This window comes from Prunus dulcis, chromosome 1 (genome assembly GCF_902201215.1).
Source record: "Prunus dulcis chromosome 1, ALMONDv2, whole genome shotgun sequence".
NCBI classification, from domain to species: domain Eukaryota; kingdom Viridiplantae; phylum Streptophyta; class Magnoliopsida; order Rosales; family Rosaceae; genus Prunus; species Prunus dulcis.
The window spans coordinates 5831904-5858192 of record NC_047650.1 but is presented as its reverse complement, the minus strand read 5'-3'; the positions used below and the strand labels follow the sequence as shown (position 1 = coordinate 5858192).

General features: G+C 37.4%; 3 protein-coding genes across 5 annotated transcripts; all 3 read right to left on the bottom strand.

Moving 5' to 3' along the window:
• Positions 1–429: 429 nt before the first annotated feature.
• LOC117615794 (protein ROLLING AND ERECT LEAF 2-like) lies at positions 430–5628 on the bottom strand. 2 transcript variants are annotated; one of them, XM_034344950.1, is made up of 5 exons: positions 5530–5628; positions 2920–4241; positions 1979–2190; positions 1556–1779; positions 430–1394 (listed from the first exon to the last, which is right to left on the bottom strand). In XM_034344950.1, exons 2-5 carry the CDS (start codon positions 4037–4039, stop codon positions 689–691), a joined length of 2262 nt encoding a protein of 753 aa, XP_034200841.1. In that variant the 5' UTR covers positions 4040–4241; positions 5530–5628; the 3' UTR covers positions 430–688. The 2 variants fall into 2 exon arrangements, with proteins under 2 accessions (XP_034200841.1, XP_034200842.1); XM_034344951.1 differs by having other exon boundaries at positions 1979–2151.
• A 4168-nt stretch (positions 5629–9796) lies between these two features.
• On the bottom strand, positions 9797–13802 carry LOC117614026 (pentatricopeptide repeat-containing protein At2g34400). Of its 2 annotated transcripts, none has more exons than XM_034342696.1 (4): positions 12882–13802; positions 10759–11778; positions 10439–10528; positions 9797–10350 (listed from the first exon to the last, which is right to left on the bottom strand). In XM_034342696.1, exons 1-2 carry the CDS (start codon positions 13799–13801, stop codon positions 10839–10841), a joined length of 1860 nt encoding a protein of 619 aa, XP_034198587.1. In that variant the 5' UTR covers position 13802; the 3' UTR covers positions 9797–10350; positions 10439–10528; positions 10759–10838. The 2 variants fall into 2 exon arrangements, with proteins under 2 accessions (XP_034198587.1, XP_034198588.1); XM_034342697.1 differs by having other exon boundaries at positions 9797–10263.
• A 948-nt stretch (positions 13803–14750) lies between these two features.
• Positions 14751–19325, bottom strand: LOC117628535 (pyruvate decarboxylase 1-like). The gene is made up of 6 exons (XM_034361045.1): positions 18837–19325; positions 16298–16461; positions 15544–16194; positions 15346–15463; positions 15044–15232; positions 14751–14915 (listed from the first exon to the last, which is right to left on the bottom strand). The coding sequence occupies exons 1-6, from the start codon at positions 19323–19325 to the stop codon at positions 14751–14753; spliced, it is 1776 nt and encodes a 591-aa protein (XP_034216936.1).
• Between the last annotated feature and the right edge of the window lie 6964 nt (positions 19326–26289).

Genomic DNA, 26289 nt, shown 5'->3' with positions numbered 1-26289 from the left:
TGATTATGGTTGTAATGCTGTTATTCAATAGATGTTTGGAACTTGATTATTGATTATGGTTGTAATGCTGTTATTCAATAGATGTTCTTGGTTGATATGGGGATTTCTTGAAAAGGAAGCACAATGGTAAGCATTAGGCGGGTGTATTTTTACAGAAGACATTGTGCTAGGTTGGAAGAGCATTATGTCATATTCATCTGCTTGACGTCTATCCAGTTGTGTTTGAGCACCTGCATTAGGGTTTTTAACTTCTGGTGCCGGTGGCTGATTTGACTAGGAACCTCATTTTGTGTCCAAATGAACTAGGGTCTTGCAACTCCTCGCACATGGAGGTTCCTAGAAAACGAAAAAAAAAATTGCACTAGCGGATTTGTAGTTCAGTGGTGGTGGTGGTGTTTGATCCTTTATGTTTTGAGTACTTTGCTGAGGTTATAAACCAAGCATGTTATTGACTAACTTTTGTTACCAAAGCAATGAATAGAGATCCGAACCCGGGCATGTACAGATTATCTTTCCTGTGACGAAATGTTATAATTAATGTTCTTTTTCTACTCTTCTAGCGAAGTCACAGCTATATCAGGATTCAGGCACTAGCTAAAAGGGATAAGGTGGCAACAACTCTATGCTAATATTCAAAATAGATTAATTTATAACTACCCCATAAACATCAGAAGACTACATTGCAGCTCTAAGCCTTGGCGTTGTCCCATTGATTCACAAGTTCGGCATATCCATCAGCAGAAGCAATAGAAAACTGTGTCAGTGAGCTCATAGTAACTGACATTCCAGCACAAAGTACCCTTATAGCAACCTCAGCCATTTTGTCTGCAGTCATTACTTGTTCAACTTGACCGACCTCCACAATTTTCATATCCCCACTAAATTCATCCGGTGTTCCGGCTCCGAATCTCTTTGAACCTACCCTAACATGGCGTGAATCCTCTCTAAGCTGTTGTGCATAGAGGGACCCCATACCGGCTGCAAAAAAATCTAGTCCATCCAGCACCGGTGTCTCATGTATGGCATCCAGAAACCTTGACCATTGGATGCAAATTCCAAATATTGGAAGAGCACCATTTGAGCGACGGGGAGAGAGTGGCAACTTTGATGTATCAGGATCAGCCCTCATGCAACGGAGCAGCCACCCTGTTAAGGCATGCACATAGGATCGTTGAGAAGCGATCCATGACTCAAAATAAGCTCTCCAATTCCTCAGCTCTGTCTCAAGATTGGCAGCTGAACGTGCTAGCCGGTTTGGATCAGTAATTGAAATGGAAGAGTGTCTTTTAGCTTCCAGTTTTGAAGGCGTGCCTGCTAGTAAAACCTTGGCTTCATCTAGGCTTCGTTTCTGTGACCGATGACACTCTGCCATTACTTTCCACATCCTTGCTAACCTGGAGTTAATTAATTAATTAATTAATACAGAGGGATAAATACTTAAAGCATGGTGTGAGCTCATATGCTGCCATGCAGTCAGCTTCAAAGCTAATTCTATGCATGGAAAAAAGATGGGCACATATTTTAGCTACGGTTGATAAAGAGCTAAGGGACATACCCTTGTACCAGTTCTGAAAGTTGAGGCTGCAATTCTTCATCCCTTAAGGTCTCAATCCTCTTTGAAATAGCTTCAACCGAATGTATTGAAACCTTCATCTGAGTATGCAGATCTCTAATGGCTGCCCTTGTTTTTTCTAATGCGGAATAGTCATCTCCTTTTACATCTTGGTTCCTGAGATGAGTCAATTTCTTTTCGTATGCAATCCGAACCTTTTCTCCAGACTATAAGTAGTGATGCACAGATCAATTTTTCATATTTTCCTTTTTGTTTAAGCATAAGGCAACACATATTTATATCATGAACTGTAACATATGCATACAAAACATAGAGAATTCCATTTGACGGTTCAAGTATTTTTGTAACACAAGCAGGTGCTATTTGCAATATGTAAAAAGTATGTGGTAGAGTTTAGAATTATACCTTGACTTCCTCGTAGAGTTTCTTCTCCCAAGCATATAATCTATCCAATGTTGATTGGTGACTACCTGTAAACATGCAGGCCTCCTCTGAGATGTCACTACTGCTTTCATAGCCTTCATCTTTAGAGCTCGAAGAATTCAGTAAATATCTGGAAGAGGCTGAGCGAGAAGAAGCTGTGCGAAATAAAGCTACTGGGTTCAACATTTTCATGGCTGCAACAACAAAGTACTTACTATATAATAACCTGAAAGTTCAAAGAAAATAAGAAAACCAAAATGAAGAGTTGATTTGATGAAACATTGACCTCCCTGGACTGCATATTGACATACAAGGTAGCAGATAGGACAAGATCTAATCTGTTGTCTGCATATTTTATTTATTATCTGTATATAATCTGTTATCGCTGTGTTTGTAAAATCACAATATATACTCCTTGTGAAAGTAGGCTTCCCTCATTTATTTATTGAAAAATCAATTGGACAAGCCTTGGAAGATTTTGTGATTGCAAGATTCCGAAATGTCTTTCACTTTTGCTTCTTGAAAATTAAATAAATCATTGACAAAAGTATGTTATTATCTAGTGAATAAATTGGCTGTCATGTTTCCTACATGTCCCCTCATATCATACAACAATACATTTTGTTAGTTAACCTATGAGTTTTGTGAATCTCAACAGTTTCTCATACTTTGTGAACATGCATATGATTTATGGTTTCCCTACTTCAGTCAGTGGCAAGGAGAGGATTAGGATCCTCTCAATTTGGAGATTCCATCAGGTTGTTCACAGTTATCCTTGTGCCTGGAGGCATTTGGAAGCATGTTTTTTTCGGCTTTCCACAGCCATATCATGACCAAAGCCTAAACAGCCATCTGATGGAAACTATGCACAAATGCCAAGGGCATAACAAGAACAAATAACAGTATGGGTGAAGTAAGCAAACCTGTGAGTTCGTTGGAGGTTGAGGAGAACTCTGCTCTACCGGCCTCTAACAATGCTGAGACCTCATTGGCTGCATTGCAAACAATCATGAACTGAGTTTCTAAAACCTTGATAACTTCTGCCATACTTGTTGGCCTTCGGTCTACATAAACAGTAAAGCCGGGCGTTTCCTCCTTAGCTTCCCGGTGACCAACAGCGGTTGCTTGGTTACTAGTTTCAACTTGTCTTGTATTCTGAGATCTTGACACCTCTATACTCACACTACTATGCGATGGTATTTTTGCATCATGCTCAATTTCAGTTCCGCTATCCATTTCCTCCTCCTCCTCTTCCTCATTAACATCTTCAATAATAACTTCTTCTCTGTTGCAGTTTAGATCAACTTTATCCTTTTCTTGTGCTACATTTGCCTCGTTCTCACATTCCTCCTGTTCAGTCTCAACTTCTTCCAAGTCAGGGATCCCTTCTTCTTCTCTGACCTGCCTTAGACCTCTAATCTCATCATCCATAACTGTCTGATCAAGACTACTTCGAGTGGGATAACCGTAGTAATCTAATGATGAAAATGGGTTCCAAAAGAAATCCCATTGAGAATTTTGAGGTGAAGGCGGAGGGATGTTGGGTCTATTGTTAGGGGAATAAGAGAAGAACGAAGAATTCATTGGTGAAGATTGCATTTCAAAGAACCCATCCATCCCAAAATGGTGGATTGGAGAGTAAGTTTCAACTCTGGCTGTTTCTGGTGATTGAGGCCTCTCTTCAACTGAAACTGCTGGGTTCCCTCCTGATCTTAGATAACATATTTTCACAGATGAATGGGGTTCAGATTGGATTTGTGTAGGTGTGAAGGATTTTGGTGAAATGGAGATAAAACCAGGACTTGTTTTCTTAATGGGTGTGAAAGGTGGGGTTATGAATGACTCTAACAAGAACTCACGAGGCTCATCTCCTTCGACATAATCATGAAGAGCAGCTGAAACTCTTTTTAGGGACTGGATATAGGCAATGTGTCCAGAGGCAAATCGTGTTCTTTGCTCAAGAGCCTGTTTAATAAATCTCTTTCGATCTTTACAAAGTTGAACTGCTTCCACATCATCTAGCTTTGATGTAGAGCATCCCATCTCTAGTTTCCTCTTACCTTCTCCTTTCACCCTATGAATTTTTCAGGCTTGAATCAAAACCAAAATCACAAGGGTAGTCTTGTGTATTTCTCGCCAGATTCATAAGGTTTTCTGAGGCTGATCAGTAGAGGACTTCAGTGACCTCACTCCAACATGAAGAACAATCACATGTGCAAAGCACGAAAAACCAACCGGAAATAATCTGCATAGAAATCAAATTTTAAATAACTACATTGTCACTTATTTAAATTCTTCTATAGAACTAAAAACACTTGGAAAAGGTCTGAGTACTTTTCTTTTCTTTATATTCAAGTCACAAGGAAGGTTTCAGAACATCTCAAACTTGCACAATCAGGAAGATGAGATTCTGTCAAAACCCCACACGACTGTATAAAATCCTGATTGCTACAAAGGCCTATTACGCTACTAAGTTTTTGTCAAGCTGGGGAAGAAAGCATAGAACTAGGCTAGGAAACAACTTGCAAAAGAACCTCCTACCATATCCTGAACAGAAAGGTTTATCTTTCATTACTGGTGTATAATGGGATAATATTTCAGTTTGTTTGTTTGTTTGTTTTTTTTGCTAATTGAAGAAGGAAAAAAATTATCTGGGACAACACTTAAAGGTTAAGGTTTCCAAAATTTACAATTTTATGATGAGATGACCGTCACATTAATTCAAACCAAGAAATAGAGGAAAATGAAAAGGGAAAAAAATTCAGAGAAAATAAGAGAAGGGCACAGCAAAAGGAATAAAGGGGGGAGAGAGAGAGAGAGAGAGAGAGAGAGAGAGAGAGAGAGAAAGGGCACAGCAAAACGTTTGAATAAAATCTTCTCTGAAATCTTATTTCAGTTGTTCATATGAAGCTGGAAAACAAAGGTTTAGACTTTTGCGAGAAAATAAAAAGAAACCCTTTCTTCCTCTTTCATTTTTGAAAAGAAAACTAATTTTAATATGTTGTTATGCAGATATGACAAACAGAGATTTCAAAAATAAAAAGGAAATAACTAAAACTCATGAATAGAGAAGAAAAAAGGAAGCTCTATCTTGGAAATCAAAGAAATTTATATCATTAATGCTTTCTGAAGAGATCCAAATTAATACTAACAACAAACATGAGAAGCCATTTAATTTTTTGAGCTTGTATTAAAGTGACTTAATGCTCACCTAAAGCTCATATGAACAAAAAGCCAGAGAACCCATTTCAAAAATTGGGAAACAGAAAAGTTCAAATGGTTTATTTGAACAGGATGAAGGCCAATCAAGCCTACATGAACATTGAAATTCAAAAAGGAAAACCCATTTCATAGTTTGAAAAATTAAATTAAATCTAGTGCTGAAAATGCTAATAAGAAAGCACAACAGCTTCCCAAGAAACTCAAAAAAAAAAAAAAAAACAGCTTTGGCTGATTGTTCTAACGAATAATTTACAACAAACAGAAAGAAAATAATACAAATGAACAAACTGGATTGCAGTGGAGAAGTATACCTTGGTAATTGCGGGCGGGAATAAGAGAAGGAGCTTTGATCACTGAGAGAGAGAGAGAGAGAGACGGAGAAGCAGAGAGACGTTGCGAAAAAAGTAACGGTCAAAAGCCAAATGAGAAGAAAAACATAAAAAAAACAAAACTTAAAGTTCGAGGTTGGAGGACTCAAAAAAGATAAAGGGGGAAACAGCGGCCCGATAGGTAGAGAATATGACAGCTCAATAACATGTTGTATATATTTCTGTAAATGCCACTTCAATTTTATTGTACTTCTCATCTGAGGGCTGACAAGGCAAAGCAGCAAGTTGTTGTGTTAAAGTTTTGTTTAGTGGGTGATTTATATTCGTACTTAAGAGTTAAGATATTAATTTTCGCATCCAGCTTATAATCTCCTACCTATGATGCACCGATACTTCAGTTTGGAGGGGTATGCTCGTATCCGATACGGCTCCGATACGATACGGCACCGATACGGCTCCGATACGTATCCGATATGCCACGTGGCGTATCGTTGACTTATATGGCATGTTGACTTCTCGATACGGATCCGATACGTCCCCGATACGGCATCAATACGTCTGGGGGTAAAAACGAAAATATTTGCAGACTTTGGGGGTGATTTTGAAAGTTTCTAAAAATTTGGGGTTAAAATATAAAAACAAAAACTATAATTTCATATGCTGTCTGTCGAGAAAGGCTAGGTTTTTGGGTTTCCTTTCAACAAAACAGAGGCCAAACAAAAGAGGAGGAGGAGGAGTAGGCTAGGTATTTAATGTTTACCCATGATGAATGAAGTTAGAGCTTTGAGAAGTGATTTCTAATGTTTTAATTTGTGCTTTGTTTATGGATACTTGTATTTTGTGTGTTTTGGTTAATTTTTGCGTTGTTTATGGAGATTTGAATGAAGTTATGTGTTTTGTTAATGTTTTGAAATTATTATTGGTGAAATATCAATTTTCAAATTTTCTAGTTATATTATTTTTAAATATATAGATTATTTTAATTGCCGTATCGGTGCCGTACCCGTATCCTATTTTTTGGAGATTTGCCGTATCGGCATATCGTATCGTATCGTATCGCCGTACCCGTATCCGTATCGGTGCAACATAGTCTCCTACAAATCTGAAATCAAAATTAAAGGAAAAGGCCATAGTTAAACAACGAAATGAAAGGAAAAGGTACAATACTAATCTATATATGCATTTTGTGATACACAGAGAAAATTAAGCGGGTATATAAATGTGGTAAGTCTAGTATTTTTCATTGACATATGCAAATATTTCTGAATGAGTGAACTATGTGGGCATCAAGCCGATCGAGCTGTTCAAATCAGCTAAATTAAACTAATTTAATCAATTTCATTGAATCATCAAACCATAATTAGATTGGTTTGGTTTGATTTGGCTTATATGTAACAATCTAAACAAACCAAACCACCTACGGTAATTTTATTATTTTTGTTCTTAGGCATTTTCTTATTGGTTATGACCATTTACTATTGTGTTTCATTCCACACGTTCACCGTTAATATATAATTGTGCTGTTAATTTATTACTTTGATGGAATGTTGAATGTTGATAGGATGCTAGAGATTCGGAAATTATAATGGTGGTGGCTTTATGTGCTTGCAATTGTTGAGAATGTTAAGGTGATGATTTTAACTTCATAAGAAGTAAGAAAATTGTACTTTAATTGCACTAAATCACTAAAATAATAATAATAATAATAATAATAATAAAATACTGTTTTTTTTTTTGGGTAAAAAATAATAAAATAGTGTTCAGCTTAGGCCTAAATTGACAAACTGTTCAATAGTGGGTTGGTTTGATTTATCCACTCATTATAAGTCAAACGTAACGCTCAATGATCAATTGGTTTGGTTACGATTTAGGGATGAAATTGATTCACACCGGCCACGCCCACTAGTAGCAGAAAAGCTTGTATAAAATGAGAATAACACTGTTTTGTTATTCTTAACTAATTACATATTATCATGTGAAAAAATTATCATGTGTGACATGCTGTGATTAATCGAAGATAACAAAACAGTGCTATTCCTGTTTTACATAAGTATTTCTCCACTTGTAGGGCAAATGTGGTATGAATATCAGATCTTTTGAGCTTAATTAGCATTGCTCACAATAAAATTAAAAATCTCCCTGATTCTATACTTTTCTTCTTGTTAAAAAAAAGAAAAAAAAAGAGCACGTCTTCTAGTTGTCTCTTGCACACAAGCTGAAAGCTGAAGCCCATGGTGAAACTCAAGTGGGTTGTTCACCGTCAGATCAGTTTCACGGACTAGATGAAACTTGAAAGTAAATTCAATAGTGGGAGCTTCAGCAAAAGAAATGGTGGTCCTCTGGTTCTAACACACCTGGCGCTTTCTGCTGTGTTTCTCATAAACGGTGGTGTCAACAGTACTTTTTTTTTTTTTTTTGGGCGGATAGATAGGATAAAGAAATTTTGAAAAGCAAAAGAAAGTCCGTTGTAAAGGAAAAGAAGGGGGAGCTGGTCCCACCAAAGCCTCCGGGATGCCATTGGTAACGTCCTTGTACGGAAATACCCTTGAATTCAGGCGAAAATATCGGAAGTGTCTTGTATATCGGCCTTGAAGACCATCTACTTATCATCTCATGTTTATCTTTGTAATTTCAAACTTGAAAACTTCGTTATTAAGTTGAGATTTACAAAACGTTACCTAGAAGTACTAAGAGCTCAACACTGCATAAGAGCATATAAAGATGTAAAAGGGAACATGAGTGGGGTGTGTAGTTGTCACAACCCCTTCTTTTTTTTCTTTTTTTGGGGAGTGTGAGGTAAAAGAAAAATTAAAACTAAAAATTTAAATATCAAGAAACATGAAGATTGAACATAAACTTCTATTTAAGTCAAAGTAATTTAAATTGTAATTTTACAAGCAAAATAACAAGAAAGTAACAAACTTTCAACAAAACATTCAAAACTATCAACAATCCGTTCTTCTTGTTTCCTCGACAAAAACTAAACTTCAGATTCAAAGCCTGTAATAGATTCAATAAGGGGTGAGCATTACATGCTCAGTAGGGGTTCTATGTCTTATGTGATTAGTGAGATTTATAATGTACAATTTATGCAATACATAAATGAACTTCAATTACCCAACCTGTTAATCTATATAATAGGACAAGCAAATCTGCATGTCTTATACCATGCATTTTACCATTGTGATTCCGAATGCCCCATTATATAAACTAACACCCATCTTAGTTATCCCATAATTCCCCTTTTGCTAGTCATCTTGTCTACACCATTGATCTCCAAGCCCAAATCACCCAATCGACAATTATATCGCCGATTTCCTAATTTACTTTGCACACGGGCTCGCCTGAACTTGGTCCCTACAATGGTCAGACTCAACTACACAAAAGAACCTTCCCATTACCCTCTTTTCCATAATTTCTTCGTCAACCCAAGAATTCCAACCACCACCGATAACATATGAACATGTCAATATTAATCAAGTCATAATGATAATTGACAACATGTAAACACCCAATATCAAGGATAATAATCAAATAATATACCAAGCATAATATAGTGTTCACAATATTTAATTAATTTATGCAAAGCCTCCCCAAAAAAAACCCCTACCTCAAATCCAAAGCTATTGTATAACTCCCAGTTGCAAGTCCAAACACTTTAAGCTTCTCCAAAATCTCACTATACTTTAGTTCTCACCTTTTTTTTTCTTTGTCTACGATTTTAGGAAACTTTAAAGCAATTGAAGAACCTATGAAACAAGGAATACTAGGTGAAGCTTGATATTGTGCCACATGACTAGCCTAGGGATTTCTAGACTACATGGTTGGCCTGAAAGTAAACTGCCACCCCAGTTAATCCTTAAGTGCTGACTCTGGAGAGTGCTTAGTGAGCATTTTGCCAATTACGTTTATATATATATATAAGAATATCTACTGTTTTTACACCTCATACCAAAACATGCCACCTCATGCCTCAATTGTTTTTTTGAAGACTCCATAATGCAACACGTCACTTTTAAGAGAAAGCTTAGTAAGCAACAATACATTTCTAAAAGCTTTTGTGTGTATAGAATAAATATTAAATGAATTGCTATAGTTAAAGTCATACAATGAGGTTTGATAGGCTATAGCTAAGATTCACATAGCTTACCATACAACTAACTAATATATATATATAGTTTTGAAAACTAATAATTACAAATAATTAATTTTATGAAATATTAATATACATATTTAAAAATACGGGGTTTCACAGTAGTCATATCTAGTCTTTCGGCCTGCGAGCACAATGTCGGTCCTCACACCCATTTGAGAGTCAAGAATTGAGATTTAGGGATTCAAGAATTGAAGTTTCTGATTTGTGAGATTACGTATGCAGAAATAGACTTGAGAAACTAATCAAGGGTTGATAATATGAATCAATGTAGTGTAAATCAAGGGTTGAAAATACAGAAAGAATAGGTAAATGTAGTGCGGTTCTAAGATAAAGCAGTCGACATCTGCCTCCATGACTACGATTCAAAGGACGAAGCTTAGGGTTTTGATCGTGTCAATCCACGCTAGCTTCCTCAAAACTCGGAAGATTCCCTTGTGCCTCTTCTATTTAATGAGAATACGAAATTTAATCATGCATTACATCTGTTTAGAGAGCTCTGTACAAATGCTGCAGTCTGCAGGGCAGTGACCTGTAAATCCTAGTCAACCAATTGCTGATTTCTGCGACCAACCATCATTTTAGGTTCAGTCATGGCCTATTAAACTACAGTATGTGTTTGGGAAGAATAACGATTCTGGAAACGTAACCTGCAAGTATTAAACAAAGGTTCTATAACTAAGAGGTAAAGGAACATGAAATAAAGATCTCCAAGCAAATGATTGCGTCAATTCTCACCTTTAGAGCTTTAAATGCAATGCCTCATTGCCTGTCTCATTCCATCTTCCATAGCTGCAGTAAGCATATCCATTTCTCCGTATGTCTAAGCTGAAAGTTAACAACCAAAACATAATGAGCAACTGTGTGATAGAAAAAGGGTTTTAATAACCCTCATATGTAATGCTAAACCTAATTCTTCCTGTTAAAACAGTACAACAAATCAGTGAACTATTCTTGAATAAAAATAAATCGTGGACCAGACATCAGACAAATTTTACACCCTAAAAAGGTCGCTAAAATTTCCAGAAGACAGATAAACATTTCTTGAATTCACCAACCTGGCAGGCAACTCATGTTATAACCATGTCGTTTGGTTGATAAGATCCAGATGCATAGAAAGTGGTTGAACCTTGTTTCTCTAGACAGAATAAATGTTTGGAATGTAACCTTCATTCTTCAGATCCTCGTATAATAACTTAAGTAAATGAAGAATTTCTATTGAACCATCACCCGAGTGAAACTCATGAAGTTGATGCTCATTCCCAATCCAGCTACAACCAGGAGTCTTACTGACACCCCTCTGTTTCATCAACACTCTCATCTTTGCTGACTCGTCCCACATTTTTAAATTCGCATATATCTTTGATGAGATAACATAGTTTCCTGAGTTTGAAGGCTCTAATTCAAGAAGCAGCTGCACTACTTGCTTAGTGACATCTACATTTTTACATTTCTTACAGGCGCCAAGCAATGCCCCCAGTACAACTTCATCTGGTTTTTCAGGCATTTTCTTAATGAAGTCCCAAGCTTCATGTACAAGTCCTGCACGTGACAAAAGGTCAACCAGGCAAGAGTAATGCTCTACTTTTGGGACCAGCCCAAATGACGAGCTCATCAAATTAAACAATTGACGGCCCTCATCCACTAATCCAACATGTACACATGCAGAAAGCACTCCCACAAATGTGATGTCATTTGGCCGAGTAGCCCCAGCACCTTCTGTCATGCTCTTGAATAGGGATATTGCTTCATGTGCTCTCCCATGGAAAGCAAGGGCAGATATCATGGCATTCCACGAGACCTCATTTTTCTGGGGCATGTCTTCAAAAACTCTTAGTGCATTGGCTAAACTCCCACACTTAGCATACATGTCAATTAATGCAGTGCCGACATAAATGTCCTGTTGTATTCCCCTTTCGGATGCATATATGTCAATCCATCTCCCCAAATCTAGGGCACCGATCGAGGCACATGCAGACAACATTCCAACCAAAGTAATTTTGTCAGGATTAACACCTCTCTCTTTCATGTCATCAAAAAGCACCATTGCTTCATCGGACATTCCATTTTGAGCATACCTGTCATGTATATAAAATGATGATAAACATACCATCAAACTCAATTAATACATATAGTTAATAACGATAAAAGGACACTTGATTTATACTTTCCAGATATGTACTAGAAGATGATTCATACAAATATTAATACAATGGTTGGTTAATTAACTGGATATTCTTATCCAATTCATCCCATAGAATCTAATGACCACAGCTTAACTTTAACCAGTTGCTGTAAGGGGAATATTGACCAGGCTCTAGAGTCAACTGTTTAAAAGATGAATAAGAAACTTTTGTAAGCAATAAAAGTACCTGCAGACATATTTTGGTAAATGGGATTATTAAAGTACTGCGAAAGGTGGGCATATGCAGTACCAAATGGAACACCATCATGAATATAATTGTTGTTACTATTGTGTTTATCATTAAACCAAAATGCTGGTAAGTGATAACAGTTTTCAAAACGAGCCAGCCACCTTCTCAAAAGCTGCATTCCCGAGGAAGAAAATTTTCAACCAGAAGGAACCTCAAAACTCTTATATAGTTAATTTTTCCATGAAAAAGAAGTAGAAGCAAGTGTTCCCAAATCAATCTACCACAATTTGTTCCAAACTAATGATACAACCAAATGTAAGTGCTAGTTTTATTTAACGAAAATATCCATCTGTCTTTATTCCTTGAATTTCCATGATACGATAATCTAAAGACATTTCCCTAGGTGTAAGGTATCTAGGTGTGAGGCGCTGAAAGGTTCTATTTTCTATTTCTTCCTTGCATAAAATCCCAATGCTGCCACATTTTGTTTTCAGATACCACACTGCTTTCTAATATTTAGAGTCAAATTCTCAACTTTACATAACCCTAGTCTCTTTCTACCCTGAACATTATTACAACCCAGTTGAGATCCAAACCTCAGCCTTGTTCAATCTGTAAAATGTTATATTCCCTTTTTAATTTTTAACCATCAAAACTTAACTTTCAAATTATTTAACACAGGTAGCATGATTCTCCCCTGTGCTCTCTGACCCCATCAAATCCACAAATTGAATTTGCAGGCCTGCAGCAAGGGAATGTAACCAAAGAAATATAAACAAGATTGTACATGAGGGAGAGTTACTTGCCCTGTTATCATGGCATTCCAGGTGACTCGATCCTTTTTCTTCATACTATCAAAGACCCTCCTCGCCGAGGACAAATCACCACACTTTCCATACATACCAATTAACGCAGACCCAACATATGAATTCAGCTCCAACTTATTCTCAACAACAAAACTCTCCACCCACCTCCCCAAACTCAAATCACCCAGGTCCCCGCACGCTCCAAGAATGCTCACCAAGCTCATTTCATCAGGCTCAAACTCTGCATCCCTCATTTCCTGAAACAACCGCACAGCATCACCAGCATACCCCATTTTGGAATACCCGGAAATCATCGAATTCCACGAAACCAAGTCCCTTTGACAAATTTCATCAAACACCTTCCGTGCAAAACCCAATTTACCACACCTAGCATACATGGTGATCAAAGAGTGAGTCACATGTCCATCCTTATCCAATCCAGTCTTAAACACTGACGAATGGGCTGCGCGCCCATGATTCAACTCAACCAAATTCGCGCACGCAATGAACACAAAAGGGTACGTAAAATTATTGGGCATCAGACACAAAGACTTCATTTGGTAATAGAATTCAAGAGTAAGTTGGTATTTATGCCATGTGGTGGTAAGGCCACGGATCATGATGTTGAAAGCGTAGTCGTTGGGTTCCGGGATGTGGGAGAAGAGCATGGAGGCATAGGAGAAGTCTTTGAGGTCAATGATTTTGGGGAGGAGGAAGTTGGGTTTATGTATGGAGTTTATGAGCATTTGGGTGTGAATTTGTTTCAACTCTTTGGTGGATACACATTGTTTCAGGAGGTATAAGAGCTTTTGGGAGAGAGAGGGGGATTGATTTGGGTTGTGGGGATTGAGGTGTGTGTGGCTTTTTTCAAAAGTGATTCGGCGGGTAATTAGGTGTGAAGGGACTTTGGCTCTAAGCATAATTTAGCGCCTTTCAAATTTGCTGTGGTGGTTGTCGCTATTTGTTAGCTTATAAATCTTGGGGCATGACAAATACAGGGCTTTTAATAAGATAGGAAAACCGAAATTGAATTTTGTTTCCCCAACCAAATGGTTATAAGATTAGTTTAGAAGTGGAAAGAAAACCAAAAGGCCAAAATGGCCCAAACTAGATTGAACCCAACAAAACGTAGTAGAAATTTAGTTGGTTCATTAGGTCACTAACTTTTAACGGAAAATGTTTTTTGTGCTTATAAAACATTGCGAAATCAACTATTGTTGGTCTAGTGGTAGTGTTTCCCTTTCAAATTGTTGGAAGAGGTTTCAAGTTCGGTTTTCTCTCTTCAAAAAATCAAAAAAGAAGAAAGAAATAACATTCAGATATGCGATTAGCTGATTTTTTTTGCTAAAACTGTCTATAGAAGGATGTTACCTTCTGCACACAATTGAGCTATAACCTGTCTGTTTTTATGGCCTTTTGTTTGCTTCCTTCCCTGTATTTTAACCACAATCCTCCTCTCCTTCACATAGGCCAGGCCTAGACTTATCTGCCTACAGTACTTCCATGCACTGGCCTGTAGTTAGAAGAGGGCAATTATATGCAGAAAAAGACCACAGATAATAGGAAAGGGCCACCCTGCATACCCGTCAGAGCCCTTAAATTCCCCTTGCTTGCAATTGCAAGCTAATTGCATATTCCTGGTAACACCTGCCAACTAAGATTTATTACATACATGTATATCTTCTAACATATATATCATGTTGCCTGCTGCTGCAAAATAAATCCATCTTAAAAATTTGAAGATGTTTGCTAGAGCAAAGGGCATCATCATTAACAAACCGATGACATCTCGAGTTAATTAGTTTAATTCTTCAAAGGGGGAAAAAGAAAGCTTAGTTTTAAAGTAGTTATAGTTGCAAGTTAATTTAATCATGGATTTTGTCGGCAGCCTCTGGCAGCTAGTCTACATGCAAACTGAATTAGCTCCTTGCTTGTGTCATCCATGTGTAAAACAACCTCTATGAAACACAAGCATTCCTCTTTGTCCTCAGTCGCCGTCTTAATTGCTTCAACAAGCTCCTCCTCACAATGAACCTACAAACAAATAGAACTAAAAATTAAAAGAAAATAAATCGAAGAAATTTAACCTATAGGATCTCGTTTCTATCTACCAGTTGAGTAGTACTTAATTAAGAAAATGCAGTTATCATGTCATGTCTCACCTTGGTGGTCCAGCACTTGCCTTCCCCATTGTGAATAGCATCAACCAAGGCAGCGTAGTTCCAGTTCTTGATTACATTGTAAGGCCCAAAATGGAACTGTTCTTCTGTCATGTATCCGCCATTGTTAAGTAAAAATATGATATTTCGTTGTCCACATCGCAGCATAGTCGACACATCTTGTGCCGTCATCTGTAAAATATATAATGTGCTTGAGTACAATGGCATCTAGTCTAGTAACAAAGTGAAGAAAAACAGAAGGGCTTTATGGAAAAATAAAGAAAACCAAGTTAGAATAATTATACCTGGAAGCTCCCATCACCAATACAACTAATTAGTCTCTTATTGGGTGCAGCCTGTGCATATCCTAGAGTTGCACCAACTGACCAACCGATTGATCCATAATTTATTTGACACTCATAACTGCAGATCCATTTTCAATCTCCACATTATATATTCTAAATTAATTGCAGAACAAGTCAATGCATATTCAATTTGCTTACCCGCATCCTTGTGGGAGTTTCAGCTTCTGGCAATTAAACCACGAGTCTCCTGCTTCTGCAATCACCGTGGTGTTACTTGACAACATGTTTTGTATGTTTTTGAAAAGAACGCTGACTTTCAGATTCTCCTTGGGATCACATTGAGAAGGAAGGCCCTCTGAGACATGCATCCGGCTGTAGTTCTTGAAAGCAGTTGAATTGTACTCGAGCCGCCTTGCAAGTGCTTTGAGAAAGTCCCTCATTTGAATGTCCCCAAATCTTGGTCCATTTGCAATAACTACACTCTGAGACTGTATGATCACCGCCTTCTGCATTTTGACATGAAGTGAGTACGCGGCAGTATTTAGTTCGTCAAATATAGCTCCGGCAAAGAGGTAAGCGTCAGCTGATTCGACAACTTCTGTGCAGAAAGGGGTGCTTACTACACCCCAGTAAGTCCCAATGAAATTTGGATGGTTCTCTGGTATAAGGCCTTTGGCTGAGGGCATGACCGCCATGGCATAACCACAAGCATCTGCCAACTCAATAAGGGAATTACAGGCCTTTGCAACTCTAAGAAGAGGCCCAGAAACAATAACTGGTTTCACAGCCTTGTTCAAGTACTTTGCTGTTGCCTCCACTGCAATCTCCAGGCCTTCTTGGTTAGTCAGTCTGAAAAAGTAAAAAGAAAAACAGTAATGATAGGTTAAAGTACTAATATTTAGTATTTGAATACCTTGAATAATTTACTGTCTAAAGAAGTCAGAAAAATTACTTGGGAGTTAAGAAGAATGGAGCGGGCTCTTGAGGAAAGGATGGATGAGGAATATCTGGTAAGTTACAGCTTATGCTGATGTAAACAGGCTTGCTTTCTTTCAAAGAAACTGCAATAGCTTCATCTATCTGCAAGTGTGCATCTTCCAAGTCCTTCACAACAGCCTAAATAAATAACAGGGTGCATGTTATATCAGAAATTGAGAGATGAGAGTCCGGAATCCGGGTACCAAAAATACAAAATCAATTACTTCCACATGCTCTTTAATTTCCTTCTTTACACGAAAGGGAAATGCTTAGCAAAATAAATTTTTAAGACTTGAAACAGACGGATGAGTTGTCTGCTACTAACTGGTCCAACACCTACTGTCTCCAACTTAACAACATGCATGCTCAGGGGGTACGAGGTTCATCAACAGAAATCAGTTCAAGCATCATGAGGAACGGCTGCATAAGTAACTAATAACATTAACCGATGCCTAGAGCTGCATTGAGGAATGATCCCTTCAATATACCACAGTACGTAATAGGTTATGTTAGGGTATTTGATCTTATTTGTTCTGTTTAATACGGGTTATTTTATTATTGGGCATGAACTCTATATATAGATTTATTACATAAAGTAGAAAAGACACAACAAATATTCTTTAACATAACTTGAACTCTAGCCTGGGCTTGTGGACGTTTGAGGATTAAAAACTCTCCCATGAACCAAGCTATCCTAACGAGAGAGACTCATACAACAAAAGGAAAGTCTGTGGTCTTCAGTCATGGAAGTGAATACCGTGGTCTATGTGTTGAGAGTATTGGTCTCACATTATTCAAAAGTTAAGGGACCTAGCTTGGGTTTATAAGGAGTTGAGCTACTCTCCCCATGGCCAATTGGTTTTGGAGTGGAACCTCAACGTCCTTCATGGTATCAGAGCAAGGCTTCATGTGTTGGGCCCAACAGTCACACTTGCTCCCACGTCACCTAATATGTGTTGTCTACATGCTAGGGCAATTGGTTTGGGGTGGAACCTTAACTTCCTTCATGGTATCAGAGCAAGGCTTCATGTGTTGGGCTCAACGGCCACACGTGTTCCCACGCCACCCAATATGTGTTATCCACGTGTTAGGCTTGAAAGTTCGCCACACGTATGGGGGCGTGTTGAGAGCATTTGACTAAACCATCTCATAGTTGTGTAGTTCTCTTGAGAGCAATATGCAAGTATTCTTTCTCCCAAACCTCTTTCATTGTTCTTAGTGTTCTTTTTATTATTTTAAATTCTTTTTATGTATATAATACAATTATTTATATACAATAAGGTACGGATATTGATACAATTCCTCTAATTATTTATTCTTTGTAATACTTCAGTAAATTTTGCTTAAGGCCATGAAAAACATTTCGATTTATTTATCTCTTATTTTACATATAATGGATTTGCCCGGAATGTTGAATCATATACATAATGGGCTGGTTTAGATCGATCTTAACCGGATGCTTATGAATTATTTTATTTCTATATTAATCCTACCATAAAAAATTAACATTACTTAGTAATTTCAGGTAGAAATATCTATTTTGTACATTTTAATTTTACTGCAGAAAAGTAGTGCGGAGAACTAGTAAGAATTGTGCCTGCCATCTAATTCGTGACGCATGGCGAGATTCCTTTTTAGTTTTTGTACTTTTTAGGTTTTTTGATCCGTTTGTGCAGATTTCAGAGGTGGACTTAGCCTCATTTTCTTTTTTACTTAAAAAAAATCTAACTCGAGCTCTAATGTATTGTGCTTGGCTCTATATATTAGAGATACAACACTCTCTCTTACAATATTTCAACACTCTTTATAGAGGGGCATAATTTAAACATTCACCCTGGCCCTTATAAAACCCAGGACTGGCTCGGGGGGATGGTACATGCAAGTTCTTCTCCTACTATTGAAACCCATGTTTATTTGACGGCATGCCACTGATTGTACCTTAGAGATTCAGCACACCACCGACACACGAAATTACGTGAATTCAAGGAATATATCAAGCAACACCTATGCCCAAATTTTCAGTCCCAACTCGGTTGTATAGTTATCAAATGTGAGAAAAACACCAAGACTAAGTGGAAAATGTTTGTTGATGGCTTTTCAGTTGTGGGGGTCTTAGAGGTTTCATGTCCAAAGCTGAGTGAGTGGGTGTTGTGGGTCTGGTTAGCTGTATACTTACAAAATTTAATAGGTAAGTCACTTTGGGTCTGAAGAAGGCAGGTCCAGACATCCACTCCCTCTAATGTAAAATAATAATAAAAAACAGAAAACAAGGATTTTGTTTAACTTCTTTTTTGGTAACGATTTTTATTTGAATTTTTTTGGTACAAGTTGATCTCATTTCCCACAAAATCAAAACTGTCCTTGGGCTAGAAACTTATATATTGAGTATTTGGAGAGGAGATCTCAAGCCTCTACATTTAGAGATTATGCATTTGTAACATCAATGGATATCATATTGTGTTTGAATGTTAGTTTGAATATGCATGAATGATTTGTCGTAATGCATGGCTAACCTGGTGGCAAGTAACAGTTTGGAAGCATCTGAACTCTTGGCTGAAGTCAGCCAATCCAATGGTGTGGTGGATAATTCCGTTACTGCCATAATCATTCGAATTAGGACCACCAACGATGCAAATAACAGCGAGATTTTCACTGTAAGCCCCAGCAATGGCATTAATAACACTAAGGCCACCCACAGTAAAAGTGACAACGCAAGCGCTCACGCCGCGGGACCTGGCGTAGCCATCAGCAGCATAGCCTGCATTCAGCTCATTGCAGCAACCGATGAGGTTGAGCTCCGGCTCGGCTATAAGACCGTCGAGAAGGATGAGGTTGAAGTCGCCCGGAACAGTGAACACATCTGTAATTCCTATCTGAACAAGTCTGCGAGCAAGGTGACGACCAAGAGTACTAGGGTTTTGGGTGCCACTGAACGAGGAGTGGTCAAAAATGGCATTAATATTATTGGTAGGTTTGGATGCGATGATGGCTTGGGTATCCATGGAATTAAAACTCACTGTTTCCCTCTTTTCTGCCGAATGGAAGGATTATTTTCGACCACGCTCAAACACTCAGAACCAAAATGACTGAATTATGAGGGATATAGAAACTTGTGGGGTTTTTGTCATGAGAGGGTCATGATTTTTAACTCACTATTTAAGCACGTGATGAAAATATACATCCAATTTCCAAACCCTACTCAAGCTGATCAGTCAGCTCGCATAACGTGGCCTAGTCTTGTACTAAGGCTTTAACACTAGAGTTATTTTCACTCTTTGAAAGAGAAGCAAGGTAATTTTATTTTATTAATTGAAATAGGAAAGGTACAAGGCTTTAACACCAGAGTTGGACGATGGCTAGAGTTGGACAGCTGCAGTTTTCAGTTTTTCTTAGTTGATTATAACATAAGTAGGCTGCTAGCTTATATATAGGGATGCTATAGTCAGCAGTTTGGTAAAGTCGGTTGCACAGTAACCGACTTTTCCAATGTCATTTTCAGCCACATTATACATGTGTGGCTTTCTCTAGAATAATATTCATTTTTCACATTGGTTTTGCCGACCTATATAAGCTTCTCCAATAGTAGTTTAGGCTCATCTCAAAGCATTCTAGGTTTCTCCGCACATTTCTCAAACATGTCTATCAATCAGAGCTTCTTGATTTTTATATATTTTTTTAGCACAAATGTGTATTAATTTCAACACTTTTAATAAATTTTGTAGTATCAGAAAATCTAATGAAGCTTTCTTATATGTCAATCAATTGTAGGTCATGCATATGTAAACGACAATCTGACACAATAAAGAGGAATCTGCAAGTCACGAAATTAACAGAGCTCCAAACCATCGTATATCAACAGCCGTGCAGATATTCTTCCTCAATGCTCAACAGGAAAAACGCTTCATTCCAAAACATCCAGTGGAACGACGATCGCAAGATCCCTCGTAATTAGCGTCAAATAGTGTAGGAGGTGAAGGAAGATCCCACATTGCGAAGTAAACAAATTTTAGAAAGGGCTTATAAAATTGGGTTACTCCTTACATTGTCGATTGATTCTTAGAGAAACCTATTTTCTTCATGATATTAAACCACGTTTAATAAACTCATAACTAGGATTGGTAATGGGTCGTGTCGTGTATTTGCAATGAATGTATAAGCAATCTACTCTCAATCTCTTCATGCAAATCCTAATATATATATGGTATAATAGAATGATGTCTCTAGCATTTAATACGCACACAAGTCATAGATAAGGGAGAAAGAGTCCTAAGATGGTCACTACTACAAAAAGTGAAAAAGACGACCAGAAAACAATGACGGTCCAAGTGAAAACCGTCGTGGTTTTTAAAAAGACGACGGTTCTAAAAAAACCGTCGTGTTATACCACCTTAGACAACTAAAAATGGAGATTCAAATGGCTGTTCAAAAACAACGACGTACCTAATTAAACAACCGACGCCTATTTGAAACAGATTTCAGCAGTGTAAAATCAAAGCCAACAAAGGACGGCAGAAGTTATGAATCGACCGACGTAAAAAGTAAAGACGACGATTTCAATAAAAGCCGCCGTTTTTACTCATAAAATAACACGACGAGGTTTTCGTATAAGACTCCGTATAATTACAAACAAATCCACGGCTTTAAAATACAAAATATCGCCGTATTAAAATAATTTACAACGACGGAAAATATAAATATATCGACGTCATTCTCGTATAGTTCTACGACGTTATCTTTAAATATTTAACGTCGGATTTATTCATTTTATACGTCGTAACTTTAATTTAAACCGTCGTCTTAATAAGAATTTTTGTTTACAATTTTTTTCTTTGATTTTCTTATCCTACGCCGGTAGATCTACTTAATGACAAGAATTGAAATAACCACGACGGTTTATATAGAAAACCGCCGACATAATCAGATTTTTCTGGGATCCCAAGGGTTACAAAATCTTACCAGACGGAACTCTGTTCCACATCATAATCTTAACAGATGACACAGATTTGAAATCAGAGAGACAATTATTTCGAAGTTGATAAAATCCACGCCGGTTGTATTAAACTTAACGACGTTTAACAAAATAATCTACGTCGGTAATTATAAATCTACCTTAATATAAACGACGAGAAAAGCATTGACAATGTCTTCATCTTATCTCCCAGCAACTCCTGATTCGATTGCTCATGCTTTAGAGGCCATCTGAAGCCATTTCTATTCTTTATCGCATTCTTGAAACCCATCTTCTTCTTTTGAAGCTCTACGGATAAAGGAAGAGGCTATCACAAATCTGACGGATCTTCTTAGTAAAGAAAATCAAGCAGAGGATCAGGCGCATCTGATCTTCAGATTTCCCTGAGAAGCGAACTTTCCTTCGACAGCGAGTGGAGGCCAGGCTTGCATCTTTTTTGATGGAAAGCAAGGAGTATTCAGAAGCACTAAGTGTCCTATCAGGCTTGATCAAGAAGTGAGAAGGCTAGTTGACAAGCTTCTTCTTGTGGACATAGATTTGATGCGAGTAAGCTCAATTTCTCCTTGAGAAAGACATCCAAATTATTGTCTTTGAGATGTGAGAGACAGTGTCTCTGAGAGAGGAAGAACTTGGAACCCCAAATTTTAACCGCGAAAATGAATGAAAGCGACAAATTTATAGAATAAATTTTTAAAATCAACGGCGGTCCGAACCAAAAACCGCCGTTTAAATCGTACAATCAACGTCGCTCAACAAATATATTACGTCGCCTTAGTCTTACTTAAGACGACTAAAAACGACGACATAAAAACAAAAACAGTCGTTGATTTTATATTCTTATTTTATTTAAATCCGTCATCCAAAAAAGAAACTTTACATATTCCTGAATATTAATTTCCTTCATTTTAAATTTCCTCCGGAAAAAAAACTCTATTTATAACGCACTGTAATTGAAAAATAAACTGAAAAGTCACGGGAAAATAAACTGCCGCATTATTTTTTTGAAATGGTTTTATATGTAAGCAACTTTTCGTCTACTTGAAAACAACGTCAGTTATATTAAACCTAACGACGTTAAATTGCGTCGTTTTAGTTAACTACGTCGTTTTAGTTAAATTGCGTCGCAAAACAAAAATTGCGTCGTTTTAGTTAAAAACGACGTAGTTATATGTAACCGCCGTATTATTTTTTTGAAATCGCTTTATATATTAGCAACTTTTCGACTTACACATGCACAGTTTCCAAACCCGATTAAAAATTTCAATCTACAAGAGAAAACTTTTCGTCTTTTTTCCTGTCAGAGCACCGTCAGAATATCTCATCGTCTTCCTCTCGTCTTCTTCGTCGTCTCTGAACGCAAAAGATCGATCTTTTTCCTCTTGCTTTCATCGCACGCAAAAGGTAAGCTTTCATTTTCACTATTTTGGTTACTGTTTTGCATGCTCATACGCTTTTTGTTTGAAAAATCTTTTTACCTTTTTTCTGGCCAAAATCATTTTACTTTTTTCCAAGTTTGATAAAATATACAGACAAAGAGGGAAAGTTTCCAACTTTGAAGACAACTACCTCAACTAAATAAGACGACGGTAGTTCTTATTTACGTGGTTAAATATGTAGACCACGACGGGTCGTCAGTCGTTCTAGCGTCGTCTGAAAATTGACAAAGTTGTTTTTAAAATAAAGTCTTTTTTTATTTGCTTGTTTAATTGCAGGTTTGATTTCTCTGAACAATGGTTTTTGTTTTTCCCTTATTTGATAAAATATAAAGAAAAAGAAACTAGGGTTGGTATCTAAAAAGACGACAGTCTGTCTTATTGTTTTACGTTGTGTTAATGTTAATACCACGACGGTTTATTACTATTGACGTCGTATGAAAATCAATACCACGACGTTATATAAATAATGGTTTTACCACGACGGTGTATTACTATTGACGTCGTGTGAACATAAATACCACGACGTTATATAAATAATGGTTTTACCACGACGGTGTATTACTATTGACGTCGTGTGAACATAAATACCACGACGTTATATAAATAATGGTTTTAAACATTTATTACGCCTGAGATTATTTCATTGCGTCGTTTAAAATCATATCATACGTCGTATTTTATTAATAACCGTCGTTTGTGTTCTTAATCTTTTTCTGAAATATTTTCACTTGCAGTTTTGTCAGTTAAAATGGTTTCTCAACAACAAACTAAAGATTCTGGCTCCAAGAAGTTTGGAATTGTAGCTCCTCAAGACAAGTCTTCGAAGGAGATGAAGTCTTCGAAGGAGATGAAGTCTTCGAAGAAGATGAAGTTTGCTTCATCATCTGCTGAGACAGAAAGCCCGACAACAATCTCTGATGATTCAAAGACTGGTCGAGGTATGAGCACAATGCCTCGTGTTGTGAAGAGAAAGCTTCAGAAAGTGAGGCCAATTGTTGAGTACAATAAAATGGGGAAAGGTATTGGCCAAGCACATATTGAAATGCAGTCGCACATTGGTGTCTTGGCTCGCTCCAGAGTTCCCCTTGTGGACAAGAAATGGTCCCAAATCCCCAAGGATGTTAAGGAGCAGATATGGGAGGCAGCTGACATGGCTTTTGTCGTAGGTCAAGGGGGCAAGAAATCTGTTTTAGCTTCAGCTGCCAAGAAATGGAAGGATTTCAAGTCTACACTAACTAGGCATTATATCCTTCCATACACCAATGACAAGGAGAAATTAAGCCATCCCCCGGAAACTTATAAATTCATAGAGAAAGCACAATGGGATGCCTTTGTAGCTTCAAGGCTTTCCCAAGATTTTGAGTCTGTGCATTCTCAACATGCACAGATTAGGGAGAAACTCGAGTACAATCATCGATTGTCTCTAAAAGGATATGCTGGATTGGAGGATGAATTGGAGGAAACCATGCCAGGGGTAGAAATTGATCGATCTACCTTATGGAAGAGAGCTAGACATGACAAACATGGTAACATCCCCGATCCAAAGGTGGCAAAAAAAGCAAAATTAATTGTAAGCCTGCTCACTCTGTTTTAAATTTTTATTAAACTGTGAAAAATTCTTTTAACGTCTGATGTTATTTTTTTTTCGTCGTGTGAATGATATTACCACGTCGAACTTTTAAAACACGTCGTTAAAGGTCTAATTAGGAATCACTACTCTGTTTTCTTTAATTATAGACGTCGGTGGTTCATTTTAGCGTCGTGTGAATAGTATTACCACGCCGACACTTTTTAAATAACGTCGTTAAAGGTCTAAATAGGAAAAACTGCTCTGTTTTCTTTAATTATAGCATAAGACGTCGGTGGTTCATTTTAGCGTCGTGTGAATTGTATTACCACGTCGATAATTTGTAAATAACGCCGTTAAAGGTCTACATAGGAATCACTATGTTTTCTGTAATTATAGCATAAGACGTCGGTGGTATAACTACCGTCGTGATAAGTTATAATAACGTCGGTTTATATGTTTTTGCGTCGTGTGAAATTATATAATACGTCGTTTGTATATAATTAACCGTCGTGTTTTTTTTTTAGGATGATTTGCAGAAACAAGTCTCGGAAGGCAAAGTCAGAGTAGATGGCAGCAAGGATGTGCTGACCATGGCTTTGGGGCCCGAGCATCCTGGCAGATTGAGAGGAGTAGGTGCTGGGATTTCCCCAAGGCAGTATTTCAATTTACCCAAACCACAGAGGGTTAGCTTTGACGACCGTTTGAAGGAGAGTTTAAGAGTTCTCCTTCAAGAAGAGACTAAAAAGATGGAGGCTAAGGCAAGGGAAGAGGCCTTAAGGATGGAGGCTAGAACAAAACAATTGGTGGAGGCCGAGAGGGAGCATTTCCTGAGTCAGCTTTCCCAATTAATTCCCAATTTTGATCCAAATATTCTTAAACAAAGAATTAGCCAAAGCCCCAAAAATCCAATGTCGTCTGACAAAGCTAGCTGCTCTGGAGGTGATGTGAGATCCCTCCATGTTGAGGATGATAATGCCAAGGATGAAGAGAAGAAAGAAGAAAAAAGAGAAGAAGAGAAGAAAGAAGAAAAAAGAGAAGAAGAGAAGGAAGAAGAAAAGGAGAAAGAAGATGAAGAAAAGCATGACGACAAGGTATGTTCACATAACTTTGCCTTTTATATTTTTTTTTTCAAAATTTCAGACGCCGATATTTTTCTTTAATCCGTCGTTGTTTACAAATTAGACGGCGGAATTATTTTATGACGTAATAAAATATTTACCACGACGTTTAATTGATTTTCACCGTCGTAATAAACTATTTATTACACCGTCGATATTTTTACGACGTAATAAAATATTTACCACGACGCCGATATTTTTTCACCGTCGTTTAAATACTTTTCAGACGACGTTGAATTCCTTACACCGTCGACTTTATTTAATTACCACGTCATTTTTTTTATTTCTTTGAACAGGTTATTGAAGTTGGTGATTATTCAAATATGGAGGCGCCATCTTCTTTGAAAAGCCTTTGTCGTTATGTGGAAACGACAAGCCTGCCTGAGGATAAGATCTTGGAATTTAAAATTGATAAGGAGGTGTTTGGGAGTGATCGCGATACCTTCCTCCTGCCTGAAGATATTACACAATTTACCGGCATGGAAGAAATTGGAGCTACTGTGGTGGCTGTATATATGAGGTTCGTAATTCTAAAATAATACGTCGCTGGTTTATATATTTCGTCGTCTTAACTAACTAACCACGTCGTGTGAAATATTATATTATAACGTACCGTCGGGATAAATATATTATAACGTCCTCATATATTTCAGTACGTCGTGTGAAATATTATAATACGTCGTTTTGTATACATAACCGTCGTGTGTTTTTTTTGCTGACTTGTTTATATTATTTTATGTATTTAGGCACTTACATGATGTTTTGAAACAAGCAAAAATGTGCAGCATGGTTGGCTTCATCGACCCTGCTACAGTTAGTGCCAACTCTGGTACAGTAGCCGAGAGATCACGACTGGTAGCAGCTCGACTTCAG